The 25,058-nt window shown below is 43.3% G+C and overlaps 1 protein-coding gene across 5 annotated transcripts in view; it reads right to left on the bottom strand.

Moving 5' to 3' along the window:
- LOC112573964 (guanine nucleotide-binding protein subunit alpha-12-like) overlaps window positions 1-13,730 on the bottom strand; it is a 37,572-nt gene extending 23,842 nt beyond the window's left edge. The window contains exons 1-5 of one of the 5 annotated variants that reach the window (XM_025254740.1): window positions 13,438-13,730; window positions 10,818-11,114; window positions 9,881-10,152; window positions 8,853-9,113; window positions 4,003-4,053 (exon numbers count right to left, since the gene is read on the bottom strand). In XM_025254740.1, coding sequence (XP_025110525.1) covers window positions 4,003-4,053; window positions 8,853-9,113; window positions 9,881-10,090 — 522 coding nt within the window. In that variant the 5' untranslated portion in view covers window positions 10,091-10,152; window positions 10,818-11,114; window positions 13,438-13,730. Of the gene's footprint in view, window positions 1-4,002; window positions 4,054-8,852; window positions 9,114-9,880; window positions 10,153-10,817; window positions 11,991-13,437 lie in introns of those variants that run through there. The other 4 variants (XM_025254709.1, XM_025254720.1, XM_025254736.1 and 1 more) reach the window with 4 other exon arrangements.
- Between the last annotated feature and the right edge of the window lie 11,328 nt (window positions 13,731-25,058).

Here is a 25,058-nt window from a genome sequence, read left to right as displayed (position 1 = left end):
TAGTTTGATAGCTGTCACACTTGTGGCTGTTTTTCGTCTTTGGTATGGGGACCACCAAAAATTGCAACCATTCACGAGGCCACTGTTTGTTTAGCCAGATTTTGCGACACAGACTTTTTCGCCAGCTCTTCACCCCCTCTTTGATAAGTTCCGCGGAGACATTGTCTACTCCTGCTGCCTTCCCGGCATGCATGTCCCGTATTGCTGCATCGACCTCCCCTCGTAGGACCTGCAAATCCTCAGGGAAGTCCTGTGATGGCTGTACCTCTTCCAAAACGGACTGATCCGTTTGTAGTGGAGCATCGTACAGCTCATCGCAATACTCAGTTTACCGGTCGAGGACTTTTTGGTTTTCCCTTTGGTCAATCAGCAGGCGACCCTGCTTGTCCCCGACCTTTGCAGTTGCTTTCCGCGGCTTATCCTGAGTTAGGGTTCTGAGCAGGCTGAAAGCCTTTCTGCCCCAAGCAATGCCATCATCGATTTCAGAACAGCGGGCCTCTATCCTTGCTTCTCTGGCCGCTCTTATGTTCTTCCTGACCTTACAGTGGACCTTCCTGTAAGCCTTGTCTGCCTTAGGACTCACTTGCCTTTGAAGCCTCAATTTCTTGCGGAGCTCACAAAGATGAGAACTTTCTTTGTGATCCACGGTACTTTTGAGGGCTTCTTCCTCCCCAGCACTTTATCTGCTGAGGATATGAGAACCTCTTTGACGTGACCCGAGAGGGTGTCCACGTCGCAGTCGCTGTCGAGTAAGTTCAGGGCAGAGAACCTGCCACCTACTTCGATGCGAAAGGCAGCCGCGACTCCAGGGTGGTTGAGACTCTCCAAGTTCCACCAAGGCCGGAAGTTCTGCGTCCTCGTTCGCTTCATTGAGAGCCTCAAGCGCAGGGCTAGGAACACGAGCTTGTGATCACTCCCGATATGCACCAGGGAACGCTCGTGTTCCAGCCTGGAGAATGCTTGATCTGAAGCGACGAGGTACTAGAACGAAATCGATCTGGTTCTGGACCTTGCCGCTGGTGCAGGTCACCAGGCGAAACACCTTATTGGGGAATAAGGTCCTCGCGACGACAAAGCCGAGGTTCTGGGCCAATCCTGACAATGACATCTCGCGTTGGTCGCGCCCCACGGTGCTGGCCCATTGCTCGAATACGTTTGAGCCGACTTTTGAGTTAAAATCACCTACGATGGCGACCAAATCGTTCTTGGAGATGCCCCGAACCGTGTTCGCCAGCTGTTCATAGAACGCTTCCGCCTCGTTGTCTCTGCTTTCGATCGTTGACCCATGAGCTTGAACCACCGTAAGGTTCAGTGGCTTGGCAGCTATACGGATGGTCGCGAGACGGTCACACACACACACACACGATGAAACAAAAAATCTCGGATCGGTAATTAAGTTTATGAAATTAGGGTACGGCCCCTACTCAACAATAACCACTCAAAAAGTTCTGTCCTTCTATCCTCAGATTTTATTGACAAGGTTTCCGCGACCAGTACGAATGTTCTCTGTTTCTGTGGTTTATTTGCAAATAGCCACTGACAAAAACAAAACAAAACAAACAACAACAAAATCCCGTGTTTCTACATCTCTGAGGGTTTGCCTCGTTGCTGCTAGCTGTGGCCAAGTGCAGCACTCGACAACATGTCAGCAGCGAGTGCTACTTGAGGTCCCCGGGGCCATTGTCCATCTGCCAGTGTTAAAATGTGCAACGAATTTTTCACTTCCTCTGTTTTGGCAACAACATTGCAACTTTGTTCATTTGGCAGTGCCATCCACCTTACCCTCTTCCCTATTTGTGTGTGTGTGTGTGCGCGTTTGTGCGTGTGCTCTATCAGTGGGAAGGAAAATGTTAAAATCATTGTTTTGTTGTGCACAGTTTCACGCGCACAGTTCACAAAATTCAGATAAAGACAAAGCACACACTCGTGTTATTCAGAGTGCATTTGTCGTTACGGCCAAGGCCTAGAAGAATCTAGGATTGATGGGAGACGGTAGATGATGCATTGATAAAATGTGCAAATCTGATGAAGCATAAAGACAGAAGACTGAGCACATTGAGAAATCAACGGCCAGACAAAATGTTATTTTGATACGATTCGTCGTAGTTCTTTTGATTGTGGGGATAAAATGATTTTCTTGAATGTTGTGCGAGCTTGTCATGTAAGATAGCTTTTATGCAGGGAGAAAAAAAGGTGAGAGAGAAAGATAAGGAGTTCAGGGCAAAGTCAAAAACATTTAGAATACAACGTAGAAGATCGACTTAGGGAAGGTAATACAAGGGAGGTATGCAGGGGCCTTAACTCCATGGTGGGAAGGAAGTCAATGAAAAATATTCTTGTAAAGCGCTTGCTTGCAATTCAGTTTTATGGATCAGATCATTCTTGAAGGATCGAACACAAAGATTCCACCGACGGGCACTGCAGGGTAGATTCCCAGTTAATGGAATGATTCTGTCAGACGAGACACTGGGACTCCTCAAGCTTGTGTGTTTACACCCGACCTGTTCTCTGGGTACTCTAACGGGATCACTATTAACAACGCTACTCTAAAACATGTCAAGAATGCAGACAGTGGTCTGCCTGAAGGATGAACAATCCCTGTCCCAATACCTCGCCTGGAGCTGGAGGACTGGTTTAACCAGATTTCTGGAGCTGAATGTTGAAAAAAACAGGTGAGATGACTTTTGGTAGGGGACGTGATCCCATAAACACGCTCTATTGCTACACTATATACTTAGCTTTTCACACTATACTATTTTTGTAACAAATGTCCTGCCCAGCAAGAATCACTAACACCACTCTGATATTTTTAACGTCCACGTCATCACCATCCTTGCCTTTTCCACGCGGATACATGCGTGCATGGTTTGTTTGTTGTGCTGGCATGTGCTTGTTGACATTGTAACAAGAAAGAAATTGTGTAGGTATCCTTGTCTTGAGGGTGATGGATTCTTGGAATAAAAGTGCCAGATATCAGGATTCACTTAGCATGTCCTCACTTATCCTATTTCTTCTGGCGTCCTTGACCCTACACCGTTGCCCTTTTTGCCAGCCAATCAGCGCTGACTAATGAGGACACCTACAATGTCTCCGATACCGTTATGTCTAAAATCAAACAACCCACATGTCCCTGCCCCCGCACCCTGAATTCCTGTTTAAAATTGAAGGAAATCAGTCAAAACTGAGAGACCGAATAATTCAATCTCATGCTTGAGTGCTTGGTCACGTCGAGCGAATCATAAAATTGTTCGGGGACAGGAGAAATGTGAGATGAAGAGAGACAGTAGAGGAAAGACAGGCAAGCATTGTTGAAAGTTCACGATGAGGCAATAGAAGTAAACACTTCACCGACCTATCATATGACTCCCTTGATCTGTTCTTTCTTAATTAACAGTTAGTCCTTTCGTTATCTTTGTTTTTCACTCCATAAATAGTTTTCTGTTTGTCCTGCAATACAAAACAATGCATGAATTATGAACCTACTGCTGTTTCTAGCAAAATGTTTTTGTTGTCGTTATTCATGTCTTTAAAAAAAGTCCCTATCGTCACTTACACGAGGTGAGGAACACGATTTTGCCAAGTGTACTGGATCGTCAGGACGGTCTAAGAAGGTTCTGTGGACCAAGACAGTAACATGGTCTGCTTCTCGCCCACGAAAGACAACAGGAGTCCGAGCCCGTTGACGTTTGTCCAGTAGGCGGTTAGGGAGGAGAGAGACAGAGAGAGAGAGAGTAGCCAGCCGGGACAACACAAAAGCAGACGTGAACTTTTCGGTAGCGGAAACCGACAGGAAGGGTCGGATGTGACTGACCCTGCGGGGGGTAGACGATGTGGGCTGATGGGATCTTCCTGACAGAAACCGGAGACTAACAAATGTATGTCATCATTGGCTTTCTTCCTAACAACCACCAACATCACCATCACCACCACAACCACCACCACCACCAACACCACCAACACCACCACCAACACCACCATGTTCTTGTCATTATCTTTACTTACTTGACTACACAGTCGCACGGCATCGTCAAGGAAGTATGAAAGGCACTCAGTCTGAAACATGCAGAGAAGAACAAAGCATCAAACCCTGACGAGGAGCAATGTGTACTGTCTGAAACCGTTCAAGCATATCTAAAAAAAAAATCGTAGAAATCCATTAAACACTCCATTTGTGTCTTCAAAGCCAAGATAAATCGTAATAATTACACAAAACTCTCCTTTGCGATTTGCACCTGCGATCAAGGAGCGCCGATAACAGCGGATTGTCACGCTAACTCACCTGTCACACGGTTACCTGCAGTCAACACCAATCAGAGACAAGGAGCGACAGTTCAGAGTACTCAGACGCTGACAGTCTGTATTTCTCGTGGTTCTGAATAAAAACCAACTGCTCTTTTAGCACGAGAAATGCAGACTTTCAACGTCCGGATAGTCCTAACTGTCACTCATTCTCTGCGTGTATTTGGTGACGTAGTACACTGCTAGCATGACGTAGTACACCGTTACCGGTGCTTGTTGATCGCAGGTGCGAAACGCGTACTTTGCTAGTGGATAATTAATTAATAAATGGGTTTTTGAAAATGAAATCTACAGGTTAGGTTTATATCGCATACATCTACCGATATCTGCACACAAAACAAAACAAAAAAAAAAAAGAAAACCATTCAGGTTGGTCTCTAACGTTGTGAATGCGATTTTCATTTTGCTGGTCACTTTTCTGTTCTGAAGACGCGTAAAGTTGTAACACTGTGGATCTTTATACAGATGCACTGGATATAAGAATTAAATGTAGTCTGTACATATAGACCTCAATAGGTCATTCAGACGACAATTAGAAATGCGATCTGTGTTGGTAGTCGTTGCCGTTAATCGCCAGTTATCGTGACCAGACGGGAAGCCGTACATGTCCGGCGGCCGAAGCTGAAGAAATGATTTTTCTCTCGGGAATTCGAAGGCGAGAACAATCACGTGTCTGGGGTCTATCTCTTCATATTCTGACGATAAAAGATTGCTAGCGTTGTAATGGTTTGGTGATAACTAGTTTCTTCATGTATCATTGACGATAACGCATTGCTTCACTTGTCATCCTCTTACAAATTTCTTCATGTCATCGTTCGACGAGAAAGAGTTTCTTTTATTTGTCAGCTTCTGACGATAATGGATGTCTTGGACTGTCATTGTTGGATAACAATGATTTTCCTCATATATCATCTTTTGCCTCTATCCTCTGACGAAAATAGATTACTTCACGTTTCGTCCCACGGCTGTAATGGACGTCTTCGTGTCCCATGTCTGAGGACGATGAATGAATATAACAATTCCAATAACCATCAAAGCACGTTTTTCAGTCTTTCGTTTATTGCTGTTCTTTGCGTATTTTTCTCCCCCTTTCTTCTTTCAATTCTATATAAATATATAGAATCATGAGACACATGCATAAAAGCCCTTGATTTCAAGCAGGCTTATGCTAATAGGTTTAGCCGCTTGTAAATTTTCTGCAAAATATCTTTGATGCTGTTGATGCGCCCTTACCAAAGCCTTTTATCTGAATGCAACAGGCAGTTGTAGAGTGGTCATGAGTAGCCACGTGTATTATAAAATGGTCATTAAACGTTTGTTAGTATGGGTGCAGAAAAACTGTTAAATATTCTTCCGAGCAGTGGTGGGAGGAGAACCATGCACTTGCTGGTCTTGTGCCCTTTGGATCGGCATCTCACAGATTTTGGGGGCTTCGGCAAACAAACAAACACTGCTGCACTGATAGACACGTGAGGCAGGTGCCGACAGGGGCACACACCTAAACGCACCAAACAGCCTGCACTCACAGACACACCGAGCGACTGCACGTGCTTACACACAAGGACTCGCCAACCTTTTGCTCTATGAGCTTGAAATCATTTCTATCGCACTTCTCTCTATCTGTTACAGGTCTTTCACACATCAACACACACAAACACACACACCCTTCCCCCTCGACACACACACACGCGCATATTCAGTCATATTCTATTCTTTGTCTCAGGTATGGATGCAACTTTGTGCAACACACCAACACACCGACTCACCAACACACCAACTCAAAACAGTAGACAGGGAAGTGAACGGTTTCTTATTTAACCTCTAAACAGACTGTACTTCGTGAGCAGACAGGAAATGCTTTGCCTCTACTAACTACAACAACAAAAGCATGAACAGCTAGGACATACTAAACATATCTCGTCGTTGCCATCATCACCACCAGCACAACCACCCCACGTGATTTGCCCAGTGGCGCAATGCCTAGCCACCAACACTCTATTCACCGTGTTTCGTGTGTGAAGTTCTACCCGTAATCCATTAAGTGTATTCTAGTGAATGTAAAACAATCTTCATGTCTGTAGGGATTCACCCTCATATCAAGCACAACAATCTCCTTTTTTTTTTTTTTTTGTTAACCTCTGCTGCCTGTTTGTCGGCACAAATTTAATTATTGTAAAAGCCATTCTGTTTTTCTCTCAAACTGTCAGCTATAACAAAGATGAAAAAAATCCCCACAGTAATATTGGCCATTGTTTCACATGTTTGACTAGCGATATTTTTCCTTTTTTTCTAACTTCCTTTTCCCCCATCCTTTCATATTTGCTTCCCCCCTCTTCCAGTTACTATTGTACTTTGAATCAGTGGAGTACGAACCAGAGGAGGGGGCAAGGAGGGTAGCCCACAAAAAGATACTGAGGGGACAAGAAAGTGAACGTTGTTCAGTGTCAGCATGAAGTCCCCCCCTTCCTCACACAAAACTGAGCATCTTCCTACAACACTGTGAATGTGTATTTGTTTGAATCAGTATGTGTGTGTATTCATTATGTATGGAACTGTTCGTGCATATATTCCTGTTTGCGTATGTTTATAATGTGTAAATGTTTGTGTTATTGTGTTTGTAGCTGTGTGTTGTTATGTGTACATGTCTGCTTGATTGTGTGTGTGTTTCCTCCTCCACTTACAAACAGCTCCCTCCTTCGCTATTCCCAACATTCCCCGAGGGGATGTAGCAATCAGCTTTCCACAGGGTCAGTGTCCTGGTAACACTGCTGCAGTCGACAGAAATGTCCCCCCACCTCCCATTAGCCTCCTTTTTTTTCGCCGTCTTTGTACGTCCTTTACTTCTCTGCCCTCCGTTTCTATGGCACCTGATGAACCTCTTTTGCTACGAGGCGGCGTGTTCAAGCTCACATGCTCACTGCTCTGCTCACCCGCTCGTCTGCGAGCATCAAAAGTCGCGGATGTCATCAACTGTAGATTGCATTTCATGTTATCGTTAACAGAGACTCTATCACTGCAAGTTCTTCAATGGTAGCCCTATGATCAAAGTATTTTCAGCAAGGACGGGAATGCAGACCTCTGGAAATGACCAAAGAAAAAACTTTTTTAATTCCCCGCTGTTTCCGCTACAGACTCCGCTAGTCGGCCAGATGTACTTTGTCTCCTGACGTGTGACTAATCTTTTTTAAAGGCCATCTCTGACACAAGTGAAGGAAATGGCTCACAGACTCCAGCCACGAAGATTCTGGAAGTCTCTTGTGCCTCATTGCAAAGTTCTTTTTAAAGGTCGTAATTAAACACCGAGGTCTGACAGTGGGTTTGCGTACCTGTATACTTGCTGTTCTGTGTCCCCCTTTCTTTCTTTCCTCCATTATTTCATTCCTTTATCCATTGTTTAGTTCTTTATCTTTTCTTCTTCTTTCTTTTATTTTTTTTATTTTCAGTTTTGTTCATCGTTTTATCAATAATTCTCTGATCATTTCTTTCTTTTTATTTTCTGTTTCTGTTTTTCTATCTCCATCCCAGATAGTAAACCTTTTGCAGGCTGATTTCTTTGTCTGCCCGTCTAGGTCTGTCTCACGGTGAGTTTGTTTTCACCATCATTAGAGGAGTTTTCAAGCAGAAAATTAAGGAGAAAAAGCACATGGCAATTAACTGTCGAGAACATCCAGAACGCTCATAGCTAGCGACTTGAAACTGAGATCACAAAAGAAAGATGGACAATGTGACTCGAAGACGAAACGAAACCATTACTTTTGACCTTAGAAAATGTAAATTTACGGCTCCAGACTTGTCTTTTTAAGAAGGTGTTAAAATAATGGAATCGGCTGACTCATCGATTATCCTTTTTTTCCTTTTCTTCCTACGATGTGCGCTTAAAAGGGTAAAATCGAATGAATTCATTGATGTTTGAATGAGAAAACTTCCATCACACGAGAAAGTGCGAAACTTTTAAAATCACTCAGAGAGAATAAATCCTAACGGTACTGCTCATATGAGAGTGGTTGTAATTAGAAATATAAGGACTTCCAAACAAAATACAACATACAACAAAAGAATTTAAACACTAAGAGCTGCTAAAGCTAAACAAAATCCAAAGAAGAATCAGAAAGGAAAAATTAAAGAAGAAAGAAGCATAAGCTTTCTTTGCAAAAATCGTCAACAGGTAAATAAGAATGAATTCTGGATTCAGGGACACAGCAGAAATCAGATTAACCTTCGTCGTCTTTTCTTGAGGAAAAAGCCACGATCCTGTATGCGCCATCGACAATCCTGGAAGATGTTCTCTAATTCATCTTTAAAAAACCGTCCAAGGGAGCTTTTTATTAATGTTTGGAGCATGACTGCAGGACGACATCATGAGGCTTTCTATAAATTACAACTCGATTGCAATAGAAAGCAAAAACGATAAGTAAAGCTAAATAAAAGAAAAAATTATTTTACAGGTGAGAGTAAAATACAACAATGTAAACAAAAGCTTGTCAGACGTTTCCTAAACTTTAAGATGAGGACTGTTCTGTATCTCGTGAAAGGTCAGAGTGAACACTACTCACGGCTGGGGATCCAAAAGGCATGTTGCAGTAAGCCTTCTGCATGCCATCTTCTCGCCAGAGCCGGACCAGGGTCATCAGCAGCCTCTTCCAGCCTCGTTCCTGCAGCACAATGGCGGAGGGCTGGCTGACCAGAATCTGAGCCTCGTCCTCCAGCACATCGTTCTCCCAGGGCAGCGCCAGCTCCTCCCGCCACGTCAGCACCAGTCTGATGGCGTCCACGATGTTCTCCAGCAGCGCCATCTTGGAAGCTTCTACTTCCTCCTGGACAAACATTATCTTTCAATGCTTGTGTGTTAAAGTTGTGTGTTAGGCTAGCATGCCAGGGTCTTCTTACATGAACAAATACGTATGAATCTTTGATCAAGTTTGAAAAAGTTTTTATAAAACTTGTAAAAGCTTCTTGATCAAATTCTCATCTACATCTGTCCAGTTAGAAACGTCCTTCGACGATAGACAGGTGATTTAGCACTGGGCGAGGTCTCTGAGGGACCTTGTGAAAGGTTTTCTGAGAACATTAAAAGACAGAATCAGCGTTATCTGGCATTAAACATGCAAATTGAAACAAAATGCCATCTGAGCGAACAAGCAGATAAATCGAACAAAGAATGCAAGCAAGCTTGCTAAACAAACACAACGAACTGTCGAGAAACAAACGTTAGCATACTTTAAACCAAGCTACTATATTTTTTCGTATTTTACAGCATTTCAAGTCATGTTGCACTCGGCAACTAAAATCCGAGCACTGCGTTGTCCTGCTTATGTGTTTCTAGTTGCTGTGTGTTGTGTTCAAAGACGGATAAGCTGCCAGGCTGACAAACACTGAGGTCTAAAAAAAAACTAAATACATTAAAGAGCTTTTCATTACAAATACATGAGTAATCGACTGCATAATGGCCGCCAAATGGAATAAGTAGTCTGCCCAAAGCCGTGCACTTATGCAACAGAAAACAAAGAACCGAAGAACACTTGACCTCGCATGAATATCACATCTGTCACGTGACAAACGCGGGTTTGTGGCCGGTTGGTACCTGAGAAAATGCGTCTCCGCTGTAGAGTCGCAGTTGTTTGACCAGAGTGGACTTGCCTGCTCCTGGTTGTCCAAGCAGAAGCAGCTTGATTTTGTCTCTGGCCACTATCTTGTCCTTGGCGATGATCTTGTCGATGGACTTGCTGTGTTTCCGCTGGGCCTTCTTCATGGCCCTCGTCTCCAGTGTCGCGGGTGTGTCGTCTGACCACATCTTCCGTCACCATGCGGTCATGGCCTCGCTGGTTGTCCGCGAACTCTGAGGTAAACAGCAGGCTATGGGCGCACAAATGTAATGTTGCAGACTGGGCAGCACAACAAACAAAGGGGAAAGCCCGTAGGGATCAACAACAAATAATTTTCAATCTGTTTTTTCCCGGCAGTTAGGTTATCGCAACGGTCGATCTTTTGCTGGGCACACGCCAAACATCTGAGATGAGAGCTTACGAGTATACTTGCTGGGGATTTTAAGGGATTTTTACACAGTCCAATCGTTCGAACAATATCAATTAATCATTCTTTGGCTTTTTTTGTTGTTGTTGCTCGTTTTATTCTTGGTATAAATCATAGAAGAGAGATGACCCCCTTACTCTAAACTGGCGAAAATTTATTGTCCTCCTGCTTTTATCGATGATTTGTTTCAGTTCCAAAAACACTGGGAATTTCGATTAATAAAAACGCGAAACTCCTGATTGTGAATAAATCTGACAAGTTATCAAAGCTGATTTCTAGACTACCAAAACAAGGCATTATGGGATGGAAAGCCTTGGAAAAGAAACCAATGTGTGTGTGTGTGAGAGAGAGAAAGAGAAAGAAAGGGGATATGTGAGAAAGAGAAAGTCAGATCAGTAAAGAACTTTCATCTTGTACCTGTAAGCTATAAATTGTCTTGCAATTGTCACGTGTCACACAGAAGCTAGAAGGAGAAACTCAAGACTTACCTGGTCTGATGGCGTTGTCGGATTGGCTGCTGCTGAAGAACAATGCTCCTGCTGCTGCAAACCACAGCGCCACCACGGTTCCAGGGCGAAGGAGGAGTCGTTACAGCTTCCCTTGGTTCATCGCAGATGCTTCCACTGAGCGCCGGTCTGGATCTTTGATGTTTGATGCACTTGTTTCCTAGGCAACGTAACTGTTTCACCTCCTTTGATGCACAAGTGGCGGCCTCTGAAGGTTGTGGAACCTTAACGTCTTGCCTGTCTGGAGAGTCAGATGGTGGTGTGTGTTTCTGAAACCTGCTGAGCAAATGTAGCAAACCACTCTTAACCATCTTAATACGAAACAGTGTAAAATGTTTTGCAAATAAAAGTTAAAAAAAGAAAGAAACCCATAAAGTAAGAGTAAAGAACTAGAAAAACAAAAAGATGCAAAGTTCTGAAGTCTTCATCACCGAGATGTAGAATCGGAAAAGAAGGAAATGCAGGACGAAACGTTTCGACTCTGGCTTTTATTTTATTTTTATTTTTATTTTTTTTTTATTTTTTTTAATTTTTATTTTTTTTTTCAATTGTCACTTGTCTCAGGCACAGGATTATTAATTATTTAAGTTTATACGAAGTAAGTGGTCAAGATGACTGGAGGGGGTGGGGTGCGAAATCTGATTTATTTTTCTCTGTCGACAAACTGCAGACTTGTTGTTGCATGGTTTCCTCACTCCATATCTGAAACTCTTGTATTCTTCCTATTCTCGCATTCACGCACACACACACACACACAAACACGCACGCACGTTCACACATGCACCAACATTCACAAAAGACACTGAAGTGCAGCAAAGCACCAGACGCTCTCACAGTCCAGTGGCACATAAACAAGACCAAACACAAACAACTACGTGCACGTGCATCCCTGTACGTACATCCACCAGTCACTTCACGTGCACGGCATCTCGTACACGGGCGCACACACAGACGGTAGGTGACAGGAGGCTGTAAGTTCCCGGTGAGCTCGCCATCGAAGAACTTCAAGATCTCAGCATGGCCTCCAGGGCTTTCACACAATCGATACCAAACTTTTTGTCATTTCTTCCTGCATTCATTATTTATTTAATTTCGCTTCAGATGTGCACTCTTCGCCACACAGTGGGAAAACGTCCCCCGGGATACCTTGTATAAGTAAAGACTTACTTGCACTGTAACTTGTGTTAAAGGGAAACTGTATTTTGTAGCTACTCACATGATGGCAAGACACAGTCGTTGAAAATATTTTGCTTTGTCACGCGAATACTTTGTCTCTTGGCTCGACATGCTTTTTATGTTGTTGTTTTTTTCGTCGGCTTTACTCACTGGATTGACTCACAGTGGAGTCAGAAAGGTTGAATGAAATCGCTTCATGACATGTAGCGGGTAAAACAACTTGCTTTCTCTGACAAGTTCTTCTTACAATCCATATTTCAATATCAGTTGCAGGAAAGAGAGACGATATGAGAATGCCAAACTAATGCAGAAACTATCCATATCAAAGAAACAGAGGATTGTTATTTTGTGATTTAATCGGTTAAAGCCTGTGATATTGTGTGTGTGTTTGTGTTTACAATTCGCAGTCTAATCTAGTTTGTGTACCTCAAGTGTTGTTTTTCGTCTCTTATGTTCATATATTACGGGTGGGTGCTCAATGGGGTGAGTGTTGATCAGACTATCCCACAACTACAAGAGGTTAGATAAGGACAACAACAGTTAATTGCGCAGTGGAGCGATGTTGGCGATAACAGACTTCACCATATCAATTTTTAGTAAAACTTTTCTTACATCCCGAGGACAGAAAGATTGTTTCATTTCATTGAACTCGTCTTAGGTCTGAAAAAGGATGAAAGAAATATCTATATAAACAAGATGCCAGGTGAGAACTACGTTTATCCACGTGCTTTATTGTCTCCGTGGCAGATTTATTATAGTGATACTTCTGAGTGTCAATCCCATCAAAGTAATGTAAAGCCCGAAGCTTCACAACAAAAACATATTTACTACCATAGATTCAAATACCAACAAATTTCTTTTTCATTTCTTCGTAACATCTACTTCAGAGACTTCTTGTCCATAAACGGGTATATGGAGCTTTTTCCTCCTTTGATGATCTGTCAATCATAATGTCGCTTTGGACGGTAATAACAAAAAAATTTCCTCAACGGCATCAAGAATGGCAAGATTTTTACCGTAGGATAAAAACTATACGAACATATTTGCAAGAGTTATCTATGCTGGTTTCAATCGTAGCTTTTCAGTCAAACTAGAGGTCGTCCACGTTTTTCGACATAACTTCCAAAGACGAGTCTTCATTGGTCTGAAATACCCAGTCGACTATTCAGACCAAACTTAGAAGTCTACCTGGCGACATGAGACTTACTTTCAAGTCCTAGTATGCATACAAATCCTGTGGTTTAACAAATCCTAACGATGGAAGTTTGTACCTATGTTATCCACCTACTTCAAAACTTGTTTTTATTTATTTATTTCTCCCTTTGACAGTATAAAAAGAGGCAATAAATATAGACATAGGTACCCCCCCCCTTAAAAATAAAACCAATTTGGACATTTAAAAAAAGTATCAGAAATATAAACTCACCTTTGAATACGGATTCAGCAGTGACACGGCGTGCGGGCACGGTACCGATCCTGTGCTGGAATGAATGCCCGAGCTTCCAGAAGACACCAGCCTCACCACAGCCACGTGGTCCTGGCTGATGCCGACTCGCTGTCGTCGTCTCAGACGGTGTCAGGCGGAGGGCCCCGCATCCTATCGATCAAGGAACCCTCCGAGAGGAAGCTAACACCGCCCCTCCCTCAACAACATCTCCTCCCCTCCTCCCACTCCTCTTAGTCCTCGCAGATGGTCGTTTCCCTCTCGTGACACGCGGCAGGTCGGTGTTTACGGTTACTTGCCCGTGTGTTGACAACACCACCCGGGGAACCGCAGCCTCCACGGGGTATGTGTGTGTGGGAGGAGGGAGTTTGGGGTGGGGTGGGTGGGGACTGTGATTATAGTTATTGTTGCCTTCAGTTTGTAATCTCTCGCCAAGTTTTGTACAGAGCACGAAAGGCAACTTTCTTTCTTTCAAACTTTCTTTCAAACTTTCTTTCTTTCTTTCTCTTCTTGTTAATTTATTTCTTCATATTTCACTTTTTATCTTTTTGATTTAGCTACTTTTTTTCTTTTTCCCTTTCTATCATTTCCTTTTTATTTTATTATTTCTATATTTTTCTTCTTTTGTTTTTCTCCTTGTTTTTTTCTTCCTTTTTTCTGACACATTTCAAGGCTGTTGTCCTGTCGTTCTCACTGCAGTTGTTTCTTTACTCTCTCTACTTTACGACCTGCACAATGGGCGGCGAAAAACACTGGAACCTGTCACCTCGATAACCAGCGAGATTTAAGACTGCTTTGCGGTGGAAAATTACGACAGGGCAGTAAATTGTCATCTGGTGATAAGCTTGGCCAAGCTCTAGCCGGTCTTTGTATTTTTCATCCGTCGCACAAACCTGATGACTTGCCACCGATTTCCTCAACATGATAAATGTGTAATGGTGTGCAGTATACACTTGGGATGTATTTGTGTATAAAAAATATAATGGAACCTGGTATACATTTCGATATAAGTACTAGCAGGTTAGGCAGTGATACATTTTCTGTACTTTAGTCCCTGCAACATTTTGTTTCTCTGTATATTTGTCCTCGCCCCTATCGTCTAATATACCTATATCCGCCCACATGCACTCCTGTATCTGCAGAGATGTACTCCTATATCTATCCCGCATCCACTTTTTATGAATCTCTGTCGGAGGACTACAAATACATTTTGCAAATCTCAAGACTGGCAAAACCTGGCATCTTGAAATACGCCTTACTGGTCGTTGCCAGAGGCTAGAAACTTAATAATTTCCAGACATATCCAACCCACGCACTGAAGCACCATCAGTCTTTGCGAAGCTCGGTCACAAGGGTGCAGATTGCTGGCTGGACGGCCATTCAATGACCAGTAGAATCGGTTCAGATTTTTTTTAACGATTAGTAACAAAGCATGTAAACGACCTTTGAATAAACCCACAGAGGATGCTAGCCGATGTGGCTAAGGACAGCTGCTCGTTCAACCAATTTGTTTACTTCGTAAAGGCATCCAGAGTAAACGATCTTCGCACGAAGAGTTTGTTTATTGTCCTGGTGGGACTATCTTCAGCAGCGACCGAGGAAAATTTCCTTTTAAGGGATCGCCATTAAGGGAGGGACGAGGAGGGAGAGAGAGTTTTTACCCTGGGTCACATCGCTCCCTTGGTCACGTGTAGTTGATGTAGAGGTGGTGGTGGTGGTGGTGGTGGTGGTGGTGGTGGTGGTGGTGGTGCCGTGATGTCTGAGACAGTGAGGGATGTTCTAATGTGTTTTAGCTTTTGACGGACTTCGCTTAACGTGGATCCACTTTCACTCTTTCTTAATAAGGTTGCCCGTGAAACAGAGTGGATGCAAAAGACTGTTTAACCACTAAACTATTTTGTTTAAAGTCCAGCAGGTGTTTTCGTAGTCATGTGTAATTCACTGTCAGACGATCTCGTTTCCAGACGTGGTCAAACCCAGACAGTGTAGCTTCAGGCTGCTTTACAAACTTGACTTGTTAACATATCTTTCTTTACTGATTTTTATACTTATATAATTCTTCTTTTATTTTTTGTGAGGCGTGGCAACATGATCGCAAGTTTCCACGTATAAAAGCAGAAGCAACAAGCTAGGAAAAGTAAAATGTGTTTGTACTGAACCTTTACTTCAGCAGCAAGTTCCTGTCTGGTAGGAAGAGGGTCGTTGCTAGATGATGAGGCGAAATGTGAGAACATTGATCGAGCGCCACAGCTTCCTTCCCTACATGTATGAAGAAGGTGTGCCTTTTCCCTTTCAATATCTGTTTTTTTTTAAAAATTAACACACAAGCTGTTATCTGATGCTACCTGTGCAAGACAACCTTCGAGTATAAAGTTCACCTATCCGCCGATTTTCTTACACTCACCGAGTCATTTATGTATCATTTGATATGACATGATGCTGCAGTCTATGCTCACTCATGTCACGTGTTATGTGTTAGTGCAATAGGGCTACCCGGAGTGTTAGTGCTGTAGTGCTAATTCAAGTGCACTGCTGTTGGTAAAGTATGACAATCAACATAAACTCACATGTAGGTTTGCAGCAAGCTCATCAAATTAAATTCATTTAAAGCCACGTGGCTGACACTGGCCATGTCCGTCATATTTAACGTCTGTTAAAGGTCTACAAGAAGGTAACACTGGCATCAGTGATGTGCATGAATGTGCTTCGTTACCAAGGATACAGACGATGGGAGAGGTGAGACTAAATTCACTGGGCGTGTCTGAAGACATACATGACAGCACGGTGCTAGCCTCTTGTACAAGATAATTAAGTTTGTTGGCGTTCATCACCGGAACAAAATATAGTTACAGATAAAACAGAATGTGGCGATGTGTGTGATCAGATCACATCCACCCCCTTTGTCCGATACCCACCAAAGTTTGGTAGAATATTCGCCGATCCCCACCATATGAAACAAAAATACGCAGACGACAATGTCCTGCCCCTGTTGCCGAAGATGATGTCACCCGGTCGGGATTATCAAAAGTACAAAAGTTGTTTTTCTAGAGTTCACTGATGTTGTTTGTGAATGAACTTTACTCACGCTTATTCACATTCGGTTCCTGCTACGAGTAAGCAATACTTTATCCAAGAGCGTGAGGGAGCAGTGCGTTCTACAAACATATTTTACTGACTTACATAGGAACTTTAAGAGTGTAACGATAACTGTTGAATGATGGACTATCACACCTCGTGTCAAAAGTCTTCCAGGATATTTCTCTGGTTGAGCGATGGTTTTCTTTGCAGTAATCACTTTTCATGAAGTTTTGATTTCCTTAGTGTTCGACCTTTTGAGCCAGACTTTAGTCTGAAGTCGTTATTCTTGTGTGCTTCCCTGGCTCGTGGACTTCCGACTAAGAGTCGTCACTATGAGGCAGAAGTAGCGTTACCTCCGGGTTAGAGTTGTAGGCCGGAAGTCTTGTGGAGTCATGCAACTGTAACCTGGAAAAGATTTTGGAGGTTGGTTGATAAACTAGAGGTCTCCATCCAGCTGTCGCTACAGACTTGCAACAGCTGAAGGTAGGGAGCGGAGGTAAAGGTAATCCTGGGGTATAGATGTACCTCAGGTTCATGATTACTGCTCTCGACGAACATTTTCTGGCTTAGTCTCGCCGTGATATCGTCTGAGATCAATCACGAGATTAGTAAACCTCACGCCTCCTGTCTCGTGCATTCTAGGCTGCGGAGTTCTGTTGTGGAATGGGGATGTGTGGACAGACGTCGGGGTGGAGTAAAAGTAGAGGCGTGGGTGGAGGGGAGAGGGTACAGAGGTCGAGGACACTTAATTGTCAGTGTTGACTGGGTCGAGCTGCAGACGATTGATAACGTGCCTGAGGTGTCAGATGGACTCACCCGATGTCGGGTACACTCAGATGAACTCACACCACCTACACAACAAAGAAGCTCAATTATACACGCATTCCTTAGCACCATTGTCACCTGGGCACCGTGAAGACCGTTAAAAATCACATATGTCCTCGCAACCTTTCTAGATAAATTAAAAGTAAAGACTAAACCTGTCACAAGACCAGAGGGTCAGAATCAGTTATCCTTACATTCACATCCTGAGGCAGCATCTTTTGGAATAGGCATTCCCAAATACCATAAAATATAATAATGTTAATCATAATCATATATTAAAAAGAAATATACAGCAATAATAGTCTGAAACCCTTTTTAAATTAGTTATATTTTGTCTACACTGTTCGTTGATGACGTGTATAAAAAAATTCTCAGAAGAATCTTTTATTAAGATTTGAATGATTCTTTTGACGCTTTGGTCAGAGTAGACTTCAATTCTTTGGTTTCTTTAGAAGGTCACAGTTCAACAAATAAAGATAGAGTTGATATACACTCAGACTCGATGAAGGTCGACTAGATCATGAAGACTGATTTCTCCAGGAAGTCGCAAGGAAACACTAAACAACACTAAACATTACTTGGGACTGGGTGAGCAATGATGGAACAGTTTTCAGAAAACGACTTAACAATCAGGACCTACTAAAAAGTGTGTAGAGACAGGCCAGAAACAATCACTGTCCTGTTTGATTGTTGATGAAATGTGTAATAGACCTCTTAGGTCCCTTTATTCGACTTTGTGTCAAAGATAATTGAACCCGCTGTGATTGGATATTTAGAAATCTGCTGCTTCCGGTTAAATTGTCCTAACCTTTTCAACAGGGGATCCATTAACAGCGAGGCATGAGATAGGAGAGACAGGCGTTTGTGGCGTTGTCAGGATTGTTGATAATGCGCTGATCACATGTCAAGCAGCTGATAATAATCACGATGTCAGATTCGGTGGTGGAAAAATTACTTCCTACCAAATACTGGAAACTAGCAGCCAACATCATCGCAATGTTATACGTTTTGTAGTGTTTTCCAGATAATCATTGTAGGGTTTGCAGTATTTTTTAGATAATTTTATTAATGCCAGATTAGATTTTCATGCAGGTTCAGTTCGTGTTCGTGGACCATAACCGAAGGTTTTGCATGATCTCGGTCGACTGTCGGCTGTCGGGTGCAGATGTCAACGGCACAGTTATTGATTCAGTGAGATGCACACTACCACAGGAGCAATGAGAACATCAGTCATCGAAATTGAAAAAAAAAGGCAAGAGGTCGCCATTCTCTGGCGAGGGAGCGTGAACGTGCTCATTCACAATGATGAACTCAAAAGACTTTCAGTTCACCCAGCTCATACAAAAAGGCCTGAGTAACCAAAAATAGGCTCGAACGATCAAACTTCAATCAAATTTAAGCAAATGAACGGACAACACGGGAATATCCTTATCCAAACTCCTGCCCATCTCCAGATCTGAGAACCCTTAACCTTCTGGCCCATGACAGAACCAAAGTATCAGACATTATCAAGACAGGAAAGAAAGAGCAAGAAACAAGAGTCGCACTCCTTCCATTGCCATCTATATCTGCGGGTAGACCTACAGAAAAAGCTATAAAACATGGAGGCAGCAGAGTCTATATCTTCTACCCAAACGGCAAAAACCAGAGAAGTCTTCTGGAAAGCTGTCAACAACTATCGACAAATTTTCTACGTTCCTGCACTCACAGGAGCATTTTAGTGATGCAGTGGGTCCCCTCCCACTTTGACGTCGAAGGAAATGAACACGCCGACAGACTTGCAAAGGCAGGAAGTTGTCTAGTTGGAGCAGACTGGTAATTCCATCTCATATCCAGAGGCTCAGACACTCATCAAATACAGACACTAATAAAACCGGATCAAACAATCCGGCACAGAGACAGCTGAGTGAGATGACTTCCAGGACCTTGAGTGATGGCAGCAGACCACCATCTTTGAAGAACGCCACTGCAGGCTGCTGTCACATATGTCCCACCTGAAACTCTCAAACACAGATGAGTGAACCTGTGGTGAAAGCATCCAATTCTCAGAACATTTCCTGAAAGTATATCCCTCCCTCCTTCACGCACCCACAAGATCGAAGACCATCAGATCGAAGAGACAAACTTTGAGAGAGCAGAAATGAACTAGAATAAACCGTCCAGGTTACCAAGAACAGTGTGGTACCCATAACTCACAAACATTTGAACACAAACGAAAACCAAAATTGTTCAGTTACATTTTTAACGGCCAAGTGAATCATAAACTTGATCGAACTGAAACTGAACACTCGTCTGTTCGACCGCGCCATAACGATTCGTGAAACACGATGAAGAAATATACAGAAACTCATATCTGCGTGCAGACGTTGACAAAGGGAGAATAAACCCAAACAAACCAGACGACTGAGACCGGACTGATATCTGAGCCAGCGCAGACATACTTCGTTCAATCTACTTGCTTTCTCACACTTGCCAAAAAGGACAGGAGACGGCAAGGAACATCGAGCTCCTGTCATTGATACTCGGGACAGAAATTTTCCAAGTCAGCTCACGTCTGTGTGTAAGGTCGATTTAAAAAAAAAGAAGAAAAACTAGTTTCTAAACACAGCGGCACAACTAGCAAAGGAATGAAGCGTGAAGCGTGACAAACAGGACTGGTAAACGTTGAAGTAAAGGTCAAGGACACTGACCCATTTTTTTTTTTCAAATAGACCTACTTTCTTGTCACTTTACTGGGCTACATCACTGACGGCACAGGTATCGTACTTCAGAGTGAGGAATGTGACGTTGGATGTCCTCCAGACGCCCGTTCGCTGGCCATCAGCTTTATCTCCTGATAATCTTCTGTTTAGCATAACCAAGGTGAGGAGGGCTGCGCTCACACAAAAGGTTTCAGACTCCCAAAGACAGAAAAAGAGCCTTTTATTATTGGGTACACCACACTAGCTCACGCACACACAAACACACACACGCTGGCATGATTGTATGGCAGTAAAAAGCTCACTGTGTGTCATTCACGAGGGTCACATTACGTCGGCATGCAGGAGCTGGTAGCGGGTAGAGATGACGAAGACCTGGATAAACCTCGCTGTATTCTCCATCTTTCATGACGGCGAGAATTTGTCTGGCTCAAGTCGGGGCTTACATGCATAAATTGGTTGTATCTATAAGCTCTTGCGTGGGATGCGGTAAGGAAATGTGACAAAATAAGCTATGTCTTCAGGAGAGTAGAAAGATCTATGAAGACAGTCTCATTGGAAACGATACTCTTGTGTGTGTGTGATAGAGAGAGAGGGGGAGGGTAAAAAGATCTACGTCGACAGCCCCTTTGGTAATAATTCTGTCTCTCTGTGATGGGAGGGGAGAGAGAGAGGAGAAACTGCATATTTACCCACTAACATGCTCATATTCCCGATTCCGGACAAGATCCGAACAAAGCAAGTAAAGACTTTTTCTGTTTGTGTGTTTTATATGTACAAGAATTTGTCTAGCACAGAGCTTGCTGAGACGTGTCGCAGGAAGTCATGTCGGGATAGCTGCTGCCACCAGACAAGCCAAACTCTTGACCTCGATCTTTGTATCAGGTTGCATATACTTGTAAGCAGCAACAAGAGGCTTACTTTATTTATGTACGTTCGTGACAGCAGCCTCGTTTTGGAAAGTCAGCCACCAGTGGCCCACGCGCATGGTTCCCCCCTAAGCGCTGTAGCAACCTATGGTTAGTGCCAACAAGTTGCTGCCAATGAACTCTTTAATGATAAACCTTCAAAATGATCAGCGATCATCGTCGATCTTAATATTGTTAAACGGGAATGGCGTGGCTTGAAATTTTGGAAAAACAAATACAGGAAAGCCTGTATTGCACATGATTAGACAAATAATACCAAATGAAAAAGTAGCAAACAGTTAAGTGTACAGCCCTCAACAAGCGGATACAAAACCACACTTTCACATATACGGAGGACATAAGGCTGGAAAGCTTTTCTCTGCTTCACCACCCCCTTCCCCATCCACTTCTTCCTTCTTTTACATTAACTATAGGCTAGTACATCATTACATCGCCGGCACTATGCGGGATGTGGAGCCTTGGGCAAGTACAGTTGTGAGGCCTTTCCACAGCCGCATGACATCGCATGGTCATGTCTTCAAAGGATTATTTAATCAAATTTTACAACTTTCTGAAGCCTAATGGGGGAAAGAACTGGCTTTGAAAGTAATGCACAAACAGAATTTACTTTTACTCCGCTGAAAAGTGGGGGAGATGTCAGTTTTTGGAATTTCAAAGATAGTGAACACTACGGATTATCTGAATCCTCCAAGGTACCATCCCACCGGGCGCTATGCGCGGGGACCTTGGAGACAGCCATTGCTCACCACCCACTTATCGTCGGCATTGATCATTCATGTATGTATATGAGAGCAGCAGTGTGTCTGCTACAAATTAGGAAACGAAAACTAGACCAACAATCAGCACGAAACTGGCCTGTGTATGATCGGTTTTTCATCAAGAAACAAACCTTTGAATATCTTAACCCAGACTGGTATGGATCCCTCAGTTAAGACGCTACTTACAATGTTTGACTTTAGCCATGCAACAAAATAGAGCTTAGCGACTTGTGTGCCTCCAGCCCCAGACAGCCGGATGCGAAGACCGACAACAATACGCCCAGAGGTCGACGATCTCAGCTCGGTCTGGAATTTGCGTTGACGGTCGCCCAAGTGGCAAGCGCGACCTCCTCTTACTTCAGGCACCCACTAAAGAGAAAGAAAGAACAGGCAGACATTTTCCTGGAGAGTACTAGGAAGTCAGAAAACTAGGGTTGGAGCAAGTTGTCTGTCGTCCAGGATGGTTGATTTACCGACGACCAAAACCTAAATGTGTTGTCTTTGTGTGCGGCTACAGCCGCGTGATCAGGTCAGAGTGGAGGGGTGTCACCTGTCGTAATATGATGCCATAACCAATGGAGAAGGAGTAGCTAGTGAATATATTACACTACCACAATGAAGAGTCGTGAGACCAAAACAATGCAATACTGAGACTAATGCCATAGGTGTTACCTGTGAAAGGCGATCTGGCGTTTCGAATTGAATAAAACACCTGTGGAGCGTGTTGTTGTGCTCCACTCTTTTCTTGTCCCTGTTAAAGGCATTGTAAAGGCAAAATAAAACTGCTTAGAATCTCGTAACGAGTAGGATCAGTTTGAATCTCGTCTATTCATGTGGATAAACTTGAATTTTTTAATCGTTTAATAAGAGAAATTACACGGGACTCTTTCATCTCTTTCGTCCTCCAATGACGTCCACTCGACGCCAGTGTGAGCTGATGCGATGATATGGTTGGACGTTGCTCATATAGCCATCTTGATTGTTATCACTAATAAATATCACTAATCCAACTAACGACACACCACGGATCACTTGAGTTCAAATCCTAACAATGACCGACACTCCCTGTCCCTCGCTGACGTCACACAGCAACCACAGCCTTATCACCGCCACCCTACCTTTGCTATAAATTACTTTCGGACTATCAGCTTGTTGCAGCTTTAGATACACTTTTATTTAGCAGCTATTAAAGTCGTGACTGCCAGGGAAAGTAGCAATTCAGTTCAGTGTCGGACAATTCATATCAAGTCTGACAATACAAATGTAAAGTCGGTGCAGGGATTCGATTCTCAGCGGGTTAGGTCGCTGCAAGTTGATCTCTGTGGTAGGCCGCAACAGAGGAACATCGAGAAACGCTTGTAGACAGAACATTCTGTGACGAGAAGAACACTTAGACGTAGAAGCAAGTACGATTTATGACTCCTTTAAATAAAAATTTTTAAAAACACAGCAAGCAAAAATTGCTTTGACTTTCCCGCTGGCAACATGCAGTCTCCTGCTTGTGTCTGTATTTTGGTTCACGAGGTCGGCAAGCGTGAGAAAATAACATTTGTACGCCGCGTACTGACTGTGCAATGCGAATTCTTTCCCATAGTTAGAGAAATAAAGACTCTGTATACTATGGGATAGAATTAGTGAGCTGCACTCTTTCTTTTGGTGTGCATACGTGTCTGAGTGAGTGACATACAGCAATAAATCCGGATATACAGATCGTAGCAGTATCATGGGCTTGAGGGAGATATCACGGATCTGACCTCTTATCTGTCTGTACATGTGGGTGCTTGAAGGCTTGTATCGAGTGAAGAAAGCGGATTTGGGAAATAACAGTGCTCTGACCCAAACCAAGTTATTTCACTCGGGTATGTTATATTTGCAGAGGTCAAGTAATGGCAGTCGAGATCGAGGGACAGAAAAGCTCCTTGATTACATTAGTGTATAGGCCAGTTCGTGATTAGTGTAGCAAATTGCGGCTGGACATCATTCCTGTCGGTCCAAATCCAAGATACACTAACATGCGCACATACATGCACGCGCACGAACAACGGAACTGAGGACATTATCTCGAAGATCCAGACCTCGCTAAGTTTATTTAGTGTTCTCAAACTACGTGACATTCATCATCTGCCAACTAACTCAGAATGATTGACAATGTTGATCGATCTTCTCCATCAATAATTACTGACAAGCATTTTACCATCGCCATTTTACTCTCCTGTGATATAACAGGTGGCTTCAGTTTCCATTTCTACAATGTCAGTGAAATTGAGCCCAATAGTACAATGTAAAATAAGTTTCTATCAGATTGTACACATGTATACTGAGGTCGACACGCCCAGCCGGGTCAATGACTTTAACCCATTCCCGCTGAGCTCCCTACCGAGCCCAGAATTAAGTTTCTCAATCGTCATTCTGTTCAGCCAGGATGGAAAGGTTAAATCCGCTGTATGGAAAAGTGAGCGACAAGGCGCGGCCAAAACAAATTGTGTTTCAATTTAAAAAATGCCGTTCCGACATGCTGTGTTTTGTATGGAGCTTGTAGTCAACAAGTCGTTGAGTCTCGTGCGAATGGCTTTGATTAACCTGGAGCTGATCACCTGAAGGTCTGACGTCAGTCTGCCAGGTGATTTAGCGAATGCTTGCAATCATTGTATCGTGTTTCCATGTGAGCTGATCACTAACACATGAGCAGTGGCCGAGACGATAGTGCTGAAATCACACCAAAAAAAAAAAAAATTTACGCACACCTGGCAAAAGAAAATCAAACACAAAAGAATATATTCTACGACAAGTAGTTTGAATGTCAGGGACAAACTTCTATTCACCTACCTAAGAAACGCACAGAGAAAGAGTGAGAGAAAGAAAGAGCTCGCCCTACGTGAGACTAGTGTGTAGTTTTCAAGACACGAGGTCGTAAAAGAGAAAAAAAGACGTTAAAGAAAATGTCAACTACCGCTGCAGGCGGTGACCCAGCAAGAGTCACGTGACCTTTCAGCATGCCCTCAGTGACACGTGTGTGCGTGTATCGAGACGGTAAAGGCAGGTCGCGCATCTCGTGCAAAGCTTGATTGTTCAGATCATCAGGGTTTCTACCCCTCCTCCTCTCACCCCTTTTCTTCCCTACTCCGCCCTCGTAACACTTTTACTGAAGCTGTCTGTACTTGCAGCTGTTGGTGGTTACAGCGTCTCAGACGTGTAGGTCGTCGGCAGTGTAGTCGCTGGTTACATTATCACAGATATGTCAAATTCTTTTCATAATACCTACGCTAGTGGTCACAGTCCTTACATACCTCAACTGATAAAAGACGAGTCTGGGG

Source organism: Pomacea canaliculata, linkage group LG1 (genome assembly GCF_003073045.1).
Source record: "Pomacea canaliculata isolate SZHN2017 linkage group LG1, ASM307304v1, whole genome shotgun sequence".
NCBI classification, from domain to species: Eukaryota; Metazoa; Mollusca; class Gastropoda; order Architaenioglossa; family Ampullariidae; genus Pomacea; species Pomacea canaliculata.
The sequence above is the reverse complement of the archived record's forward strand: the minus strand, read 5'-3'. Positions and strand labels throughout refer to the sequence as shown.